This window comes from Strongylocentrotus purpuratus, unplaced genomic scaffold (genome assembly GCF_000002235.5).
Source record: "Strongylocentrotus purpuratus isolate Spur 01 unplaced genomic scaffold, Spur_5.0 spur5_scaffold_20, whole genome shotgun sequence".
Taxonomy (NCBI): domain Eukaryota; kingdom Metazoa; phylum Echinodermata; class Echinoidea; order Camarodonta; family Strongylocentrotidae; genus Strongylocentrotus; species Strongylocentrotus purpuratus.
Genome location: NW_022145606.1, coordinates 35362879 through 35376655, shown reverse-complemented (window position 1 = coordinate 35376655; position 13777 = coordinate 35362879). Strand labels below are relative to the sequence as shown.

The following is a 13777-nucleotide window of genomic DNA, read 5'->3' as shown; positions in this document are numbered from 1 at the left end:
GATCTAGGTTTTCCCTTCCATTTTAACACCTTTTTTCATTCAATTTCATATTAATTTTGATCCAATTTCGACTTAGTACCCAGGTCGTAACTTGTCCATAATCAATATTGCGACATATAATTTGGTCCAGAATCTGGCCGATTTAATTTGAATTTGATATATATGCATTCTAGGATGGCTATATAGGGGGAAAAGACGCATCCGGGGTGTAATGACGTAACGGTATTATATTCGGGCACCTCGCGCTGCCCATGGGAGTACCAATATGGCGGTTTAGCGCTTTATGTAGCTTCGCTCGGGTGTTGCACTCATTTTCAACTCAGCTCCGTCGTGTTCACGTGTGCGACCGTGTTCTTGGTAAGGTTATCGCGACAGAAAGTGGCATGTTGATGCGTAGAATACCATCAATATTTCATTTCTCTCGGGTTTATCATCAACATATTTGGATAAAAGACCAGGTTGGCAATTTCCTAATCCGAAAATACAACATTTTGAGTGAGTAATGTTGACGTTTTTCTACTTTCAAAGTATGGATTCATGCGACAATAGTCCCATATAATTGTTTTAGAGTGTGGTGTGGTGAGTGTAAAGTGGGTCCTGGTGACCTGCAGAGCCATAGATTTCTAGGCGATATGCGCTATGCCTAGGGCCGTAGCCAGTAGCCGTATGGAGAGCTAAACCAGGCTATGGCTCCACACATAGCAGCATTACTATCTGGCTGTCACTGTACTGCAGTAGATCTACATTTACGCAGTATTTTGTAAAAACCTGCTGTAATGACTAATGTATGAATTATTGTACTTTGAAATGATACAAACAAAACTTGTAGATTTCTAGATCTAACTAGACTCTAAGCTAAGTTCCATTCATTACTTATTTACCAATGTCATGATTTTAAACTGTTATATGTTTAATAACGAATTATGCATCGACTAACTCCAGGAAGCTCCGACACCGATGCCGAAGGCCTCAGAGCTTCAGAGGCACCATAGGAAAACTATTCAAACAGTGCAGCGGGTTGGGCGACATTGTCTCAAAATATGCAAAGGGAGTAATTACAACTTTGACTTACTAGGTTGCTCGACTCCTCTGGGCATTTCGCTGGCCACTTGAAATTATAATTTGAAGAAGTCTTCGATGGGGAAAAAGGGGGTCATTCTTCGTCCTACCACGACGATTCTTCCATGTTGTATCGTCGATTCAACATGGCGAATAGAAAGTATGCGCGCATTCATTTGCTGCGCCGCTACCGCGCATGCGTAATTTCTCTTCCCCATGTTGAATGGACGATAGGGTCTATAACATGGAAGGATCGTTGGGGTTGGACGAAGAAGCACCCCCTTTTTAAATAAGCATAACCAGTTGAGTCTACTCACCTTTAAACGTTTAAACAATTCTACTCTCGTGATTATTCTAGGTAGGAACACAATGTCTGACGATAATGGAAGTGGCTCCAAGCGTACATGTGTGCGAATAGGAACGCACAATGGAACGTTCCACTGTGACGAGACCTTGGCCTGTTACATGCTGCAGAGACTACCGCAGTATAAAGACGCAGGTAACCATAGCAACTTTATTTTCGTCATAATCCTAACCTGTAGGATGTCAAGTAAACGTTCTTGAGGTTAAGATTTATAAATATATATATACATTCCAGCTATACATTTATTATTTCTTTCAGTTGACTAAAAACTTTCAAAATTTGTATGAGTACACCTTTTTTCATTTCTCTATCTCCTCCATCCCCCCCCCCCCCCAACCCCCTCCAGAAAAAAAGCAAAAAGGAGGTCATTCTATCAAATTCTAATTCTTGAGATAATCTTTTCCTTTTAGAAATTGTCCGCACCAGAGACCCGGCTGTTCTAGAAACCTGCGACATTGTGGTCGACGTCGGTGGGGTGTTCGATCCAAAACGACATCGCTATGATCATCACCAAAGGTGGGTACTCTAGGATACATCAATTTACATGTGCCACTCTCCACCCAGAGGGGTGTTTCATAAAGCCGTTTGTAAAGTTACGCATGACTTTACGAACGACTTGTATATGAAGTGCCAGATAGGATGCCCACAGTTTTTTCTGATATTTCCAATAACCTCAATTGAATTATGGCAAAAAATATACTTTGCATCAAAAATGTTTGTTATGATAAGAATGTTAATCTACATCTGCACAGTTCAACTTAAGTTGATGCAGTTGATAATAATTGAGCATCACATTTGGCTTTTTATATATAAGGCGTTCATAAAATCATGCGTAACTTTACGAACAGCTTTATGAAACACCCCCCAGGTGATGTAAATGGGCACCAAATCGGAAGGGATTCCTTGAAAACTAGAGTGCTTTACCAGGGTAGCTATGATGCCAGGGTAATAACAGTACAGTACTTAGAAACGGTATTAAGTGCTATATAAATGTTTCTACAATGTATTACTATTATCAATTTAAATTTTTGTTGTTGGACATGACTACTATTCGTTATTTCGTGTTGTCTTCCTCTTCTTTCTTTTCTTCTTCTTTTTTCTTTTCTTCTTCTTCTTGTCATCGTCATCTTCTTATTATCTTTATAATCATTGTTATTCTCATTATTTGTATTACTAGTTTTATTACTACTTCTACGACAGTGCTTTGAAACAGTATAAGTGCTGAATAAATGTTACTACTACTATTACTTTTATAATTATGAATGTAACTTTCTGTTGTTCGACATGGCCCTGTTGCACAAAACAATACCATCAATGGAAATGCGGCCATCAATGGCAACTACCATGGTAACGGCTCAACAGCCAATTAAAACCAAGGTTTATGTGGTAGTTACCATTGATGGCAAAGTTACCATCAATGGTAAGTTTTTTGCAACGGGCCCCACGGACGACTTTCTACTACTTTTTACTTCTTCTTCTTCTTATCAATATAATAATTTTTATTATGATTATTATCATGATTACTGCTACTGTTACTACTATTATTAGCATTAATTAATATCGTTTTCACCCCGGATCAGAACATTCAAAGACACCATGAATTCCTTGAACGCCGAGATGCCATGGACCATCAAACTCAGCAGTGCCGGTCTCGTCTACTTTCACTTCGGTAAAGAGGTCATCTGGAGGACCCTTGACCTTTCACCCGATGACCCCGACGTGACCTCTGTCTATAACAAGGTCTATGATAACTTCATGCAAGAGGTCGATGCAATTGACAATGGCGTGGATCAGACAGATGAAAAGCCGAGGTAGATTGGTGCTTATTAAAGATAAACTTGAGTTCTGGGGGGTGTTTCACAAAGATCCTAAGTAGAACTTAACTCTAAGTTTGACTTAAAAGTTATGGAAAGCCATTAGCATCTTTGAAAATATTTTGTAAAAGTTATTTTAAAAGGCATAAAATACTGATTCAAATCATAAATATGTTCTATTATCAAGGAGATGACATGTTCTTGATGTGGAATGAATGAGAAGTCTAAAATACTTAAATATTTGCTTTTTAATATATTTTATTTTAAGGCTACAAATGGCTCTCCATAATATTTAAGTCCAACTTACAGTTAAGTTGGACTTAGGATCTTTGTGAAACACCCCCCTCCCCCCCTGGTAAAAATAGAAAATCAATTCTCAAAGAATCAAACGAAGCTTACACTGAATGTTCAACATTACAAATAAATGTTATTTGCCAAACAATTTTGGTAGAAAATGTATACTGGCTGAGTAATGAGCATAGAAAGATAAGGAAATCAAGATTTCTAGCCCCGACACCATTTATGTAGTCCCATATACATCTTTCTGTGTACAGTGCATGTTACTTTACCAAGACTGGGCAAAATTTATTATGATTTTGATGACTCCAGAACCTTGCAGTAGACACCAATACTTACATGCTACATGATGAACTTTTTCTGATCGATTCCACACATTTTCTTTCATAATGCAATTGCATGACCAGAACTCAACCTTATCTTTAACTAATTTCACAGTACACTGTTCGCTAGAGCGCTGATACAACAGATAACAAAAATGTATTTCGAACAATAACATACTTTTGTGAACATTCATGTGCCTCCTTTTCTTTTGCACCTTAAGCACAATATACCAAACACATGAAACCAAATTTGTAAAAAATTTAAGAAAATTATAAGAATCGTTGGAAAAAAAAAAAATATATATACTTGCGAATATGGCATACTATAATTACACTGTCACAGAAATGTATATGAGACTACCGTAAACAAACATATGGCACCAAAGTGTGGTCCAAAAGCTTTAATCGTTACTTTTCATGTTTTAAATATGAGGGAGTTTGAAGAGCCCTCGTTTTCAGGGGAAATTACCTTTCCACACTAACATAAGAAGAATGAAAAATCTCACAAATTATTTGTTGCCTTTCCTAGAGCACAACCTTCTCTTTACGTTCAATTGCCTGGGCCCCATTTCACACAACTTATCATCAGTGACAAATAACAGTTTTTGGTTAAAAACTACTGAAATCCCTGCTTCTGATTGGTTATCAGCAGATTTGTCACTGATTTTAGCCATTTGTCATTGAAAAAAGGCTTTGTGAAACTGGTCCCAGGTCATAATCTTTAACCTGTTAACTACTGAATCCTCTAATTCACATAGACTTAAGTACAGGGACCACCCAGTTCTCATAAGCCCTGCCTTCATCAGCTCGAGTTTTCCAAACTTGCTATATTCAGACTCGGGATATTATCCCGAAGTTTGAAATTGCGTCTTCCCCAGATACGCTAATCACAAACTAGCTCGGGCGGGCGCAAATTCCGCTTTTTCCCAAATAGCAGGATATTTTGGAAACAAGACCAAATTTTCTTGGGATATTTTATTGACCAAATATCCTGCTAATTGCAACTTCAGGCTGATGAAGACGCAAATTAGCTGGATAATTTGCGATCGGGATAGTTGAAATAGCGGGATATTTGGCAATCTCGTGCTGATGAAGACATTCTCGTAGGCAATGGGCTAATCTTCAGAATCTGTGATCTTTGTTTTCTAGGTACGTAGTCTCTACAAACCTGAGCGCTAGGGTGGGCCACCTAAACCCCAAATGGAATGACGAGGTCCAAGATTATGAGGTGAGAAATTACAGAAAAATTCTTAATCGAGTATTAATGATAATAATAAAAACGATGTTGATGATACTACTGCCACTATTATTTCTACTACTGCTACTATTATAGATTACTAATAATTGTAATAATCATACAAATTCTAATAACAAGAAATTCAACGATGATGATAACGATAATTTTATGACTTTCAGTGACGTGCAAATTAAAGTTGCTCATGCATGGGTATATAGAGGGCTGAGCCAACAGGTATTACACTCCCGTTGGCTCAGCTTGCTCCTTGATAGAGTTAACTACCGTATTTGCCGGCGTAAAGGCCGCAGGATTTTTGGAAGAGAAAATATCAAAAAGTCGTGGTGCGGCCTATGTGACAAAAGAGTAAAAAAAAATTTGAAAAGTAAGTCAAAACCAGCACGAATTTGCACATATGGGACTAGATCTACGAACGGTACAATAACTATACATTTCCACACATCTTACCGACAATTTTATCTTGCATTGTTGACATGAAGACGAAAATAAACTTCCGAAAACAACATCTGCCGATAGATCTCTGATCCAAGTTCGTGCCAATGCATTGCAAAAGTAAAAGAAGGGCCCGTTTAACGGAGCTGCTGCGAAGCTCCAGCACGCGAAGTCGCTATTTTGAATCCATTTCAATACACAAGAGAGAGGCGCAATGTATACATCACAAAAAACTACATAAGCTAGCATCAGTGCGGGATGGCCGAGCGGTCTAAGGCGGTGATTTTAGTCAAATCAACATTTATACGCAAAAGATCAAATCCCGACTTCGAAAAAAAGTGTTTTTTTTTTTTTTTTTTTTTTAATGTCAAAATTGGGGGTTGCGGCCTATACGGCGCTGCAGCCTTATTGCCGGCAAATACGGTAACCCTTGAGATCTGTTTTGTCTGTTTCAGAGTGGTCTCAAGAAAGCAGTAGCATTGACAGGTGAGGGGTTCCTCGATAGAGTGAACCACACCTTGAGTTCTGTTTTGTCTGTTTCAGAGTGGTCTCAAGAAGGCTGTAGCGTTGACAGGGGGGGAGTTCTTTGATAGAGTGAACTACACCTTGAGTTCTGTTTTGTCTGTTTCAGAGTGGTTTCAAGAAGGCCGTAGCGTTAACAGGGGAGGAGTTCTTCGATAGAGTGAACTACACCTTGAGTTCTGTTTTGTTTGTTTCAGAGCGGTCTCAAGACGGCCGTAGCGTTGACAGGAGGGGAGTTCCTTGATAGAGTGAACTAAACCTCAAGATCTGTTTTGTCTGTTTCAGAGTGGTTTCAAGAAGGCCGTAGAGTTGACAGGGAAGGAGTTCCTTGATAGAGTAAACTATTATGGTAAGGTGTGGTTACCGGCCAGGAGTGTTGTCAAGACAGCCCTACAAGAAAGATTCAATGTAAGTAACTACTAAATAGATTACCAGTTAGCGACTAAATTATCCATACCCATTTTTAATTATTTTGTTTGTTTGGCTTTTCGTAACTCAAGAATGAAGTTGACTAGATGAAGTTGGACCTTTGTCAAATACTTTTACATGTAAGCTTGGTTGCCTTGGTATAGAAACCCAGACCAAAAAGTGAATCCTTGAGGTCTTTCCTCAAAACCAGACTAGTGCAACCAGGATAGAAAATGTTGATACGTATTATAAAAACATATGAAACAAAAAAAGAAGATGAAACTATACTCCTTAAAGCCCCACTGCACTACTTGTAGCTACTTGCTCCCTATAGAACACAATGCCTAAGTGGTGACCGTTGGTCATCCATGATCCTCTCTTTCTTATGTTCATTTAAGAGCTGAGTTGATGAGATAACCGCCTGTCAGTGACCAGCAGGGTGGCCTAATCCCTCCTGGCCAAACTAGTGCAGATGGGCTTTAACTAAATATATAGTGTGAGATAATAAAGATATATGCAAAACAATAGGGACTATGGTAAACACTTTGGAGTGTCAGTAGCTTATCTGTGTCTATCCTTCTTTTCTCTCATTTTCCTTGGGTGAACCAGGTGGATGCTTGTGGAGAGATCATCACCTTCCCTCAGGGAGGCTGTCCATGGAAGGAACATCTATTTGAGCTGGAGAAGATCCTTGATCTCGAGCTCCCTATCAAGTATGTCCTGTACCCGGACAACAGCGGAGCCTGGAGAATACAGTGTGTACCAATCAACAGACATTCCTTTGACAACAGGTAGGTAACCCTCTCAAGTATACCCTGTACCCTCTCATTTATGTCCTGTTCCCAAGACAGCAACAGGGCCTGGAAAATACAGTGTGTCCCAATGAATAATCATTCCTTTGAGAACGGGTAGGTAACCTTTTCAAGTATATCCTGTACCCTGACAACAGCGGAGCCTGGAGAATACAGTGTGTCCCCATCTACAGACATTCCTTTGACAACAGGTAGGTTACCCTCTCAAGTATGCCCTGAACCCTCTCAAGTATGTGTCGTATACCCTCTCAAGTATGTCCTGTACCTCAAGTATGTCCTGTACCCTCTCAAGTATGTCCTGTACCCTCTCAAGTATGTCCTGAACCCGGTCATGTATGTCCTGTACCCTCTCAAGTATGTCCTGTACCCTCTCAAGTATGTCCTGTACCCTCTCAAGTATGTCCTGAACCCTGTCATGTATGTCCTGTACCCTCTCAAGTATGTCCTGTACCCTCTCAAGTATGCCCTGTACCCTCTCAAGTATGTCCTGTACCCTCTCAAGTATCTCCTGTACACTCTCAAGTATGTATTGTACCCTCTCAAGTATGTCCTGTACCCTCTCAAGTATGTCCTGAACCCTGTCATGTATGTCCTGTACCCTCTCAAGTATGTCCTGTACCCTCTCAAGTATGCCCTGTACCCTCTCAAGTATGCCCTGTACTCTCTCAAGTATGCCCTGTACCCTCTCAAGTATGTCCTGAACCCGGTCATGTATGTCCTGTACCCTCTCAAGTATGTCCTGAACCCGGTCATGTATGTCCTGTACCCTGTCATGTATGTCCTGTACCCTCTCAAGTATGTCCTGTACCCTCCCAAGTATGTCATGTACCCTCTCAAGTTTGCCCTACACCCTCTCAAGTATGTCGTGTATCCTATCGGTCGAATATATTCCATGGATTGTCTGTTATTTCCTTAAGAAAAACCCTTTACCAACCAGACGTATGTTATCCATCAGTCTGTGTTATCCATCAGAATATGTTATCCATCTCTCTTTCCTTTCTCACTCTTGTGTTTCTCTCAGACTCTCCCTCCCGGAGAAGTGGCGTGGTGTTCGTGACGAGGCCCTCAGTGAACTCTCTGGGATCTACGGCTGCATCTTTGTGCATGCATCAGGATTCATTGGCGGCAACAAGTCTAAGGAGGGAGCCCTACAGATGGCCAGGAAATCCCTACAAATGGGGCAAGAAATGGACTGAAAGGGACTTTGCCCGTTGTGCCAGACATTGCTTGTTGTCGCTGTTTATATGCTTTTATTGTCAATTTGAAGTATGTGTCTCAATGTAACGCTCAGCACCAACCTGACTCGTTGACCCACAAGGATAACCATTAATCAGGGCCCCATTTCACAAAACCTGTCCTCAGTGACAAATGAAATTTAGTGTTGTAAGCTAGTGAAATCCTTGCTTCTGATTGGTTATCAGCAGATTTGTCACTGATTTTTATCACTTGTTATTGAAAAAAGACTTTGTGAAACGTACCCTGGTGTGTTTAGGCTTTTGTATAAGCTCTTATTTTTGTGAAGGTTTTATTTTTGCAGATTTGCCATAGATTCGCAAAATTCAACAAGTGAAAATGCGCTGGTAACGCATATACGATCATGTATTGTAAGTAACCTGGGTCAGATATTGCAAAATTTCTATGTTTCTCTCGTCCTTTCAAAACCGTATCCTGCACATTCCATGATTACATAATCATTACAAATGGGGCATCATTGTATATGGAAAAAAACAGGCCTTTCAGTGATACCAATGTCATGTACAATAATATAGTAACAATATAGATATCAATGCTCAAATTTGAATTGAGTACTTTTTTTGAGGGGATTGCTAGCAGATTTGTATGGAATATACTATGTCTGTATTGGTTGTTGCTGCGTGAGACAAGCCTCAAGCAATCTTTGCTACACAAAGTCAAACTGTCATACCTGCTTTAACAATCACGTTTGAAAAAAGACGTGTCTGTAAAGACATTTTTCATTGCAAAATGTATTCAAGGAACCTGCATACATGTATAAAGACGGTTAATCTTGTCTCCCTTGAGTTGTATATATAACAGGGTTCACTGATTGGACTAGCGCACAGTGTTTCCAAGCTAGGGACTATTTCGACTCAACTACCTCGACTGATTTAACTAAAGAACCAGACTAGGCATAAATAGTCTAAATTCAAGCTTCGATTTATGAATCCCATTTCATTTTTTTAAAATATTAACCTTCAGACTTCAGACCTTTGGGAATAACGAAATTAGACCAAAAAGTGGACATTCATGTACATATTACATGCATGTGCTTTTTTATTTTGTATTGTGACATGCAAATTAAAGTGCTGAATTGTAAATCTATCTGAATTGGCTCTTATTTATGAGTAGAGATTTTGACTTTTAATGCTGTTGAACATTAAAGTGTACAATGAATATTTTGTTGTGGTAGTATGATAAAAAGAATATATATTTAATACCGGTAGGTAAAATTAGTGACTGATCGAGTGAGAGTATGAGAGAAGGAAGAAGAAAGAGTGATAGATGGTGAGAAAGAGAGAGAAACAGAGAAAAGGGGAGAGAGAGAGAGAGAGAAGGGGCGATAGAGTAGTGCAATTAGTGAGAGACAAAGGAAGATTAGGGTGGGGTACGGAGAGAGAGAGAGAAGGGGCGATAGAGTAGTGCAATTAGTGAGGGACAAAGGAAGATTAGGGTGGGGTACGGAGAGAGAGAGAGAAGGGGCGATAGAGTAGTGCAATTAGTGAGAGACAAAGGAAGATTAGGGTGGGGTACGGAGAGAGAGAGAGAAGGGGCGATAGAGTAGTGCAATTAGTGAGAGACAAAGGAAGATTAGGGTGGGGTACGGAGAGAGAGAGAGAAGGGGCGATAGAGTAGTGCAATTAGTGAGGGACAAAGGAAGATTAGGGTGGGGTACGGAAAGGGAGGGAGACAGAGAGAGAGAGAGAGAGAGAGAAGGGAGAGATAGACAAGTGATTGAGATACAAATAGATCATTACATTTTCACATACAGTTAACAACTGAATTATCTATATCCTTTGTAAATTTGTATGTATGTCCTGTACCCTCTCAAGTATGTCGTATACCCTCTCAAGTATGTCCTGTACCCTCTCAAGTATGTCCTGTACCCTCTCAAGTATGTCGTATACCCTCTCAAGTATGTTGTATACCCTCTCAAGTATGTCCTGTACCCTCTCAAGTATGTCCTGTACCCTCTCAAGTATGTCCTGAACCCGGTCATGTATGTCCTGTACCCTGTAATGTATGTCCTGTACCCTCTTAAGTATGTCCTGTACCCTCTCAAGTATGTCCTGTACCCTCTCAAGTATGTCCTGTGCCCTCTCAAGTATGTCCTGTACCCTCTCAAGTATGTCCTGTCAAGTAGATAATTACATTTTCACATACAGTTAACAACTGAATTATCTATATCCCTTGTAAATTTGATGCTTTTCATGTTTTTCATAACGGAAGAATGAAAGGTGGAGTGGTTGAATTACGGCCTTTGTTGAATACTTTTAGATGTTAAATTTGATATGTCGCATTCTCAGGAAAAACGCATATCGGGACAAATTACATTTTCACATACATGAAATTACAAGACTTGGAAAGGTTATGAATAATTCAGTTGGGAACTTTGCATTATGTACAATAAAATATCAGCGTGCACTGAGCAAGTGCAACATGCTTGTTTGTAGCAAATGGTACCCAACATAAGCTATGCCACGCATCACTAATGACTGGTAGTGCAGCCTCTCTGACATTGAGTACCATAAGGAAAAGGGAGAGAATGAAAAGTGGGGAGAAGGGCGGACCTTTCAATCTGTTACCCCTATGCAACGACTACCTGTTGCGTATCTCATAAAAAAAGTACTTCACTTGCTTTCTTAAAAAAACATCTGAAACCCATATCCCAAATTGTCCCCATGGCTAGACGGATACAGAAGCGGAGTTGAGCCCCCCCTGGTTATTATCATTAGTAGTGTTATCATCATCATCATCAGTATTATCACCATCATTAGTAGTGTTATCATCGTCATCAGTATTATCACCATCATCATCAGTATTATCACCATCATTAGTAGTGTTATCATCATCATCATCAGTAGTATTATCATCATCATCATCAGTATTATCACCATCATTAGTAGTGTTATCATCATCATCATCAGTAGTATTAATATCATCATCAGTAGTATTATCATCATCGGGGGCGTACGCAGGGGGGGGGGGTTTGGGGGTTCAAACCCCCCCCTTTGGTATTTTTATGTGTGTAAACCCTTTAAAAAAAACTAAACCCCCCCCCCCCCCCCCTTGGTTTTTTTTTTTTTTTTTTTAATTTAAAAAAATAAAATAAAAAATAATTATGCCCACGGCTGATGTAAAGTGACCTTACCCCCCCCCCCCCAAACGAAAAAAAATGTCAAATTTTCAAATTTCGAGACCAAAAAAAAAAAAAAAAAAGTGTCCGCTTATCCCCCCCCCCCCCCCCCCCCCCCCCCCCCCCCCCCCCCCCCCCCCCCACTGAGTCGGCCTGCGCGATTTTCAAATTATTTGGGAGCAAAATATTTTGGACTGGATTTTAAACCCCCCCCCCCCCCCCCCCTTGAAAAAAACCTGCGTACGCCCCTGATCATCATCATCAGTAGTGTTATCACCATTATCAGTATTATCACCATCATCAGTAGTGTTATCATCATCATCAGTAGTGTTATCATCATCATCATCAGTATTATCACCATCATTAGTATTATTGTTAGTATTGTCATCATCATTAGTACGATCATTGGTAGTATCATCATTCTGGTAGTAGTATTCTCATAATCATCACTAGTAATATCATTAATAGTATTATCATCATCATCTCTCCTTAAGTGTCATATCGATTGACTCCACAGCCCTCTGCTTCTAGCCTTCTCTATTAGCACCACTCCCAGTTATTTCACTCCGTTTCACTACTCTCTCTAGCAATGTCTGCAGACTGTCCATCGAAAGTATCCTCCTTCTCCCCCTACTCCTCCTTCCCACAATTTTCCCTATCAAAGCAAGATAAACTCTATGCCTTCTTTACATGTCATGTGCCCCATGAAATTCAACTGCCTAATCAACATCTCACTTATCATTTTCCTTTAAGCACTCCAGCTCTTCTAAGAACTTTATCATTACTAACTTTGTCAGTCCAAGGGATTTTCATCATTCTTCTTAAAAACAACATATCTCAACTTTCCAAACGCTTTTTCATCATCATCGTTATTACCTTTCAATTCATGAGATGACAACAAACTAAACACAGATGGTTACTTCTCATGATTCAATTATTTATTACAATAGAAAGTATTTTTTCTCACATCACAAACAAAAATGGCTTCAAAGGTTGAAAGTCTGTGGTCCTTATTTTTTCAATTCAGTTCAACCCAATCATGAGTCTAAGATCACCTTTTAACAAAGCAAACCTCGGATAAAGTTCCTCTGTTGATCCCAATGCGGTTGCATTGTCAAAGAAACGGCCTATAAGTATTGGTGTCTACTGCAAGGTTCTGCAAGAGTCATCAAAAAGATAGGAAATTTGACCCAATTTTGGTCATATTAAAGTAACAAGCACTGCATGTACACAGAAAGATGTATATTGGACTACACAAACATGTGGGATAAAAATTGGGCCTCATTTTAAAGCTGTTACTTGTCATGATTTAAAATATAAATGCATTGAAAGAGCCATGCTTTTCAAGAGACATGTTTTGATGTTCTTCCACACTTGCATAATAAGAATGATAATGCTCACAAATTATTTTTCACCTCTCCCCAAAACTCAACCTTCTCTTTATAAGCCCAGTGTCAGATTTGAATTAAAGTACAACACACAACACAGGCTTATGTGCATCAAATCTCAACAATTCAAATACAGTTATCTCTGCAGTTATCTCTTACTCAAAGACGCAAAAGTTGTGTTAGTTTCACTTCCTAAGTCAAATTTTGCATCAGTCAAACTATTTTTTGCAAAACAGATTTGGCTTGTGCGCAGTTAGCAGTTGAGCTATTTCATAACAAAATCAGGATGGTCTTAGTTTAATAGGGGAGGGGGGGGGGGGGGGGGGTCCAGGGTCCAATCCCCTCATAAAAATTATTTGATCCATCCTTGTAAACACACATGGAATGTACAAGAAACCCCTAATAATGATTGTCAAAATCCAAAAACATGTGGTCTTTATAGATAGGTGGTCATTAAAGCAGGTTTGACTGCAATAATAAAAGTCACATTTATACTACATTTCTAAGCTCTTTACATTGTAATTATAAATATTATTAGAATAATTTTAATACCGGTACTCTTATTAGTTCATGATTTTGTGCAAGTTTTGTACAGAGTGCATAAGCAATCGTGCAATCAACAGAGCTGATTGAACGCACTCGTGCAATCAACAGAGCTGATTGAACACAGTCGTGCAATCAACAGAGCTGATTGAACACAGTCGTGCAATCAACAGAGCTGATTGAACGCA

General features: G+C 39.5%; 2 protein-coding genes across 3 annotated transcripts; both read left to right on the top strand.

Annotated features, from left to right (window-relative positions):
* The first annotated feature begins 317 nt into the window (after window positions 1–317).
* LOC593963 (UPF0160 protein MYG1, mitochondrial) lies at window positions 318–9632 on the top strand. 2 transcript variants are annotated; one of them, XM_030993301.1, is made up of 8 exons: window positions 318–495; window positions 1418–1558; window positions 1834–1939; window positions 3004–3234; window positions 5007–5085; window positions 6352–6474; window positions 7084–7265; window positions 8308–9632. In XM_030993301.1, the coding sequence occupies exons 1-8, from the start codon at window positions 384–386 to the stop codon at window positions 8480–8482; spliced, it is 1149 nt and encodes a 382-aa protein (XP_030849161.1). In that variant the 5' UTR covers window positions 318–383; the 3' UTR covers window positions 8483–9632. The 2 variants fall into 2 exon arrangements, with proteins under 2 accessions (XP_030849161.1, XP_030849162.1); XM_030993302.1 differs by having other exon boundaries at window positions 319–458.
* A 698-nt stretch (window positions 9633–10330) lies between these two features.
* Window positions 10331–10669, top strand: LOC105445925. The gene has a single exon (XM_011682079.2). The coding sequence runs from the start codon at window positions 10331–10333 to the stop codon at window positions 10667–10669; it is 339 nt and encodes a 112-aa protein (XP_011680381.2).
* The last annotated feature ends 3108 nt before the right edge of the window (window positions 10670–13777 follow it).

Bases quoted from the DNA above. Each gene is read 5' to 3' on its own strand.
- LOC593963 (XM_030993301.1), top strand. From the start codon at position 384: ATGTTGATGCGTAGAATACCATCAATATTTCATTTCTCTCGGGTTTAT. The intron at 3,235-5,006 runs GTAGATTGGTGC...TTTGTTTTCTAG, and splicing joins CAGACAGATGAAAAGCCGAG to GTACGTAGTCTCTACAAACC. The intron at 7,266-8,307 runs GTAGGTAACCCT...TGTTTCTCTCAG, and splicing joins AGACATTCCTTTGACAACAG to ACTCTCCCTCCCGGAGAAGT.
- LOC105445925 (XM_011682079.2), top strand. From the start codon at position 10,331: ATGTATGTCCTGTACCCTCTCAAGTATGTCGTATACCCTCTCAAGTAT.